Source organism: Octopus bimaculoides, chromosome 14 (genome assembly GCF_001194135.2).
Source record: "Octopus bimaculoides isolate UCB-OBI-ISO-001 chromosome 14, ASM119413v2, whole genome shotgun sequence".
NCBI classification, from domain to species: Eukaryota; Metazoa; Mollusca; class Cephalopoda; order Octopoda; family Octopodidae; genus Octopus; species Octopus bimaculoides.
Genome location: NC_068994.1, coordinates 7,899,081 through 7,902,923, shown reverse-complemented (window position 1 = coordinate 7,902,923; position 3,843 = coordinate 7,899,081). Strand labels below are relative to the sequence as shown.

Below are 3,843 nucleotides of genomic sequence, written 5' to 3'. Positions count from 1 at the left end.
ATATATATACACAACCAAGCAGAAGAATCAAACACACATACACACACATCCATACAAGCATATATGTTAGTACATAGACATGCGTCCAAAGGTGCATACATGCATATACAAACACAAACATAATAAAGCCTCCATCACTGCAAGCTGCCTGTGCATCTGCACAAGTATGCACTGGCCAGGGCAAGATTTTTCATTTTAGGAAGACCAAGTCTCCATGCCTGCAAATCTCCCCTCTACATGATGCTAATGACTTCTCTGAGGGGAAGGCCACCGACATTCGCCAAGCTAGAAATAGTAGCCAAGACCGCTTCAAATCATACCCATCTTAAAAACATGAAGGAACACATTAGATAATGTACTCCTAGACAGATACGTTATCTGACAATATGGGATGGTCACAGCTCGAAGACACTTTTAAAACAAACCTGTGTAATTAGTGATTATCAGGTACTAAACAACCAAGTAACCATTATCCTAGAGTTATCCACATAGTCATACGAGGATGGTTGTAGTGGTAGTAGAAGAAGTAATGGTAGTGGAGGAGAGTCAAACCTTTCAGCTTTTGTCTCAGTAGGAATTGTAGGGAGGAGGAGGAGGAGGTGGTGGAGGAGGTGGTGGAGGAGGTGCTGCTGCTGCCGCCACCACCACCAGTATGACAGGATACCAATAGCTGGCCTATTGGCAGGTTGTTCCAGGTCTTGCCATCTCAGCTATCCACCCTCATCATATCAACATAACAGCATGACTAAAGCTTGTCTTCTCTTTATAATGCTAATCCCTGCTCACCAAGTCAGAGCTGGTCCTGTTGTTTCAGCTTGTCTGGTGGCCACATAAGGTAACTAGTCTAAACATTGTCATGAGACTCTTAACAAAACCTTGTTTGTATTACGGGTGTATGTCACTACACTGCTCTCTCCTACAACAGCATAAGAGAGAGAGAGAGAGAGAGAGAGAGGGAGGAGAGGAGAGGAGAGGAGCTTCTGTGTACACACACAGGAACACATATATACTGGCTTGGTTTGGCTATGTGGTTAAGAAGCTTGCTTCCTGACTGTGTGGTCCTGGGTTCAATAACACTGCAGAGCATCTTCAGTAAATGCCTTCTACTCTAGCCCTGAGCCAACTCAGCCTTGTGAGTGGAGCTGGTTGATGGAAACTGGAAAAAGCTTGTCATATTATAAACTCAATAGGTGTTATACCTAATGACTTATGGACATCCAATTATTAAAGTGGAAAAATTATCAGAAAAGCCATTTCTATTCATTTTTTTCAAATATATATTATACTGTACCAAGGACTTTCTATTTCTTATTCTACTATATACATGTGTGTGTGTGTGTGTGTGTGTGTGTGTGTGTGTGTGTGTGTGTGTGTGTGTGTGTGTGTGTGTGTGTGTATATATATATATATATATATATATACACACACACAGATACATACATAAACACATGTACATATGTATGTGCAATCTTGCCTTGACATCACATAATGGCCATAAACGAGCATCACCATCACTCAAGCGAAGATATTTATTTTCAGTCTTCCATGTAAAACCATCTTGCTGATCGTATGGCGTTAGGAAGGGCATCCAGCTGTAGAAACTTTGCCAGATCAGATTGGAGCCTGATGCAGCTTCTGGCTCACCAGTCCTCTTCATGTTTCTGTAACTTAGCAATTCAGCAAAATACATTGATAGAGTGTATAGCAGACTTGAAAAAAAGACAAAAACAAAAAAAAAAAAAACAAGAACCACCTCTATTCATGCTCAACCTCACTCAAAATTATGATCAAGCTATCAGTCAATAAAAAGAGACTCACTGACTCATGGACTCACAGACTCACTGACTCATGGACTCATGGACTCACTGACTCACGGACTCAGGGACTCACCTGCTGTAGGTTCCATGGTTAAGTCGTATGTTCGTACGGTGTCATCTGCATCAGAAAGGGACAAGGTACTGGTGGTAACCAAATCAAACTTTGGGCCCCTAAAGAAAGAAAGAAATGACAAAGGACTCAGTCAGACAGCTGATCCAGTAAACTGCCAACATCAGAATCTTAACATCAAAGTCAGAAGACTTTCAGGAAACTAAGCAATTATTTATTCAAAAGAGGAATCGGTCAGCTGGCAGAATCATTAGCACACGCAGTAAAATGCTTGCAGCATTTCATCTATCTTTACATTCTGAGTTCAAATTCCACCTAAATCAACTTTGCCTTTAATCCTTTCAGGGTTCAATGAAATAAGTACCAGTTAAGTACTAAGTATGTAATCAACTTATCCCCTAACCCCAAATTTCAGGCCTTGTGCCTATAGTAGATATAATTATTACTATCATTATTATTATTGTTATTATTATTATTATCATCATCAGTAAGGTAGCGAACTGGCAGAATCATTAGCAAGCCGGGCGAAATGCTTAGCAGTATTTCACCTGCCACTACATTCCGAGTTCAAATTCTGCCGAGGTCAACTTTGCTTTTCATCTTTTGGGGGTCGATAAATTAAGTACCAGTTGCATACTGGGATCAATGTAATCGACTTAATCCCTTCCCCCAAATTTGAGGCCTTGTGCTTCCAGTAGAAAGGATTATTATTATTATTTTTGCCCACAGGTATATAGGCCTGCTTTCCATCCATTAAGGATTGACGCACCGGGGAAGGAGTCAATGTAATTGACTAACCCCACCCCAACAAAATTTTAAAAGGAGTAACAACAAAAACAACGTCTATGAAACAATAACTGAAATATCCTCAACAAAACATAACAATAAGAAAAACAAGGGTAAAATTTGAAAATCAGAAGTGACTACTTACAGCACCATGTTACCGATTATGTCAGCATCACTCTGCAATAGAACAAAGATGAAGCAATTAACAAAAAATAAGAAACAAATTTTAATTAATAAATGAAAGAGAGAGAGAGAGAGAAATCTGTGATGACTATCAGGTTTTTATTTTGCTCAACCAGAGCTGATTATATCTTGTATACACATGAAAGTGTAACTCCACACCCATACATAAGGCACAGTATGGGTAAATGGTTAAGGAGTTCGCTTCACAACCACATGGTCCTTGGTTCAATCCCAATGTGTGTCTCATTTTTGGTAAAATGTTATTGAATTACAGGCACAACAGAAACAGGAAGTAATAATGAGAGAAAGTTGTGGTGAAAGAGTACAGCAGGGTTCACCACCATTCCCTGCCGGAGCCTCGTGGAGCGTTTATGTGCTTTCGCTCAATAAACACTCACAACGCCTGGTCTGGGAATCGAAACCGCGATCCTATGACAGCGAGTCCGCTGCCCTAACCACTGGGCCATTGCACCTCCACTCACACTGGAATAACCACACACACACACACACACACACATTCAGACAAATTCAGAAACAACACATGTGCATAATTGGATAACCTTTACCATACACACACACACACACACACTACAACAGCCGCACATAGCAAAGAGAGAGAGAATGTGGCAAGATGGACTTACCAATCCAGATAACCTTTTGCCAACGTTTCGTCCGACAGAGCCTGAGAAATCATTAAACTTCTTTCTGATCTTCTTTGGTGTGCTAGCAATGGTGAGGTCCTCGTGTAATTTGTGACAGTAGACCTCGAGGGTACATTCAAAGTTACAAGGGACATTGTCACTGAAATATACAATAATAGTGGGGGTGAGGTGCACATTGGGGGGGGTTTAGCTGGTTTTATAGTGGTGGCAGAAGGTGAAAATGAAAGTAGTAGGGGTATAAGAGGGGATGAAATGTAGAGGGGGGTGGAGAGAAAGAGAAAGAGAACTGGAATGATAGAGGTGAGTGAGTGAAATGGGACATCAA

At 40.8% G+C, this 3,843-nt stretch overlaps 1 protein-coding gene across 1 annotated transcript in view; it reads right to left on the bottom strand.

The window, feature by feature from the left end:
- LOC106877941 (rhotekin) overlaps positions 1 to 3,843 on the bottom strand; it is a 135,905-nt gene that overhangs the window by 18,111 nt on the left and 113,951 nt on the right. Inside the window, exons 7-9 of the mRNA XM_052973016.1 lie at positions 3,498 to 3,657; positions 2,819 to 2,850; positions 1,891 to 1,988 (exon numbers count right to left, since the gene is read on the bottom strand). Coding sequence (XP_052828976.1) covers positions 1,891 to 1,988; positions 2,819 to 2,850; positions 3,498 to 3,657 — 290 coding nt within the window. The remainder of the gene's footprint in view (positions 1 to 1,890; positions 1,989 to 2,818; positions 2,851 to 3,497; positions 3,658 to 3,843) is intronic.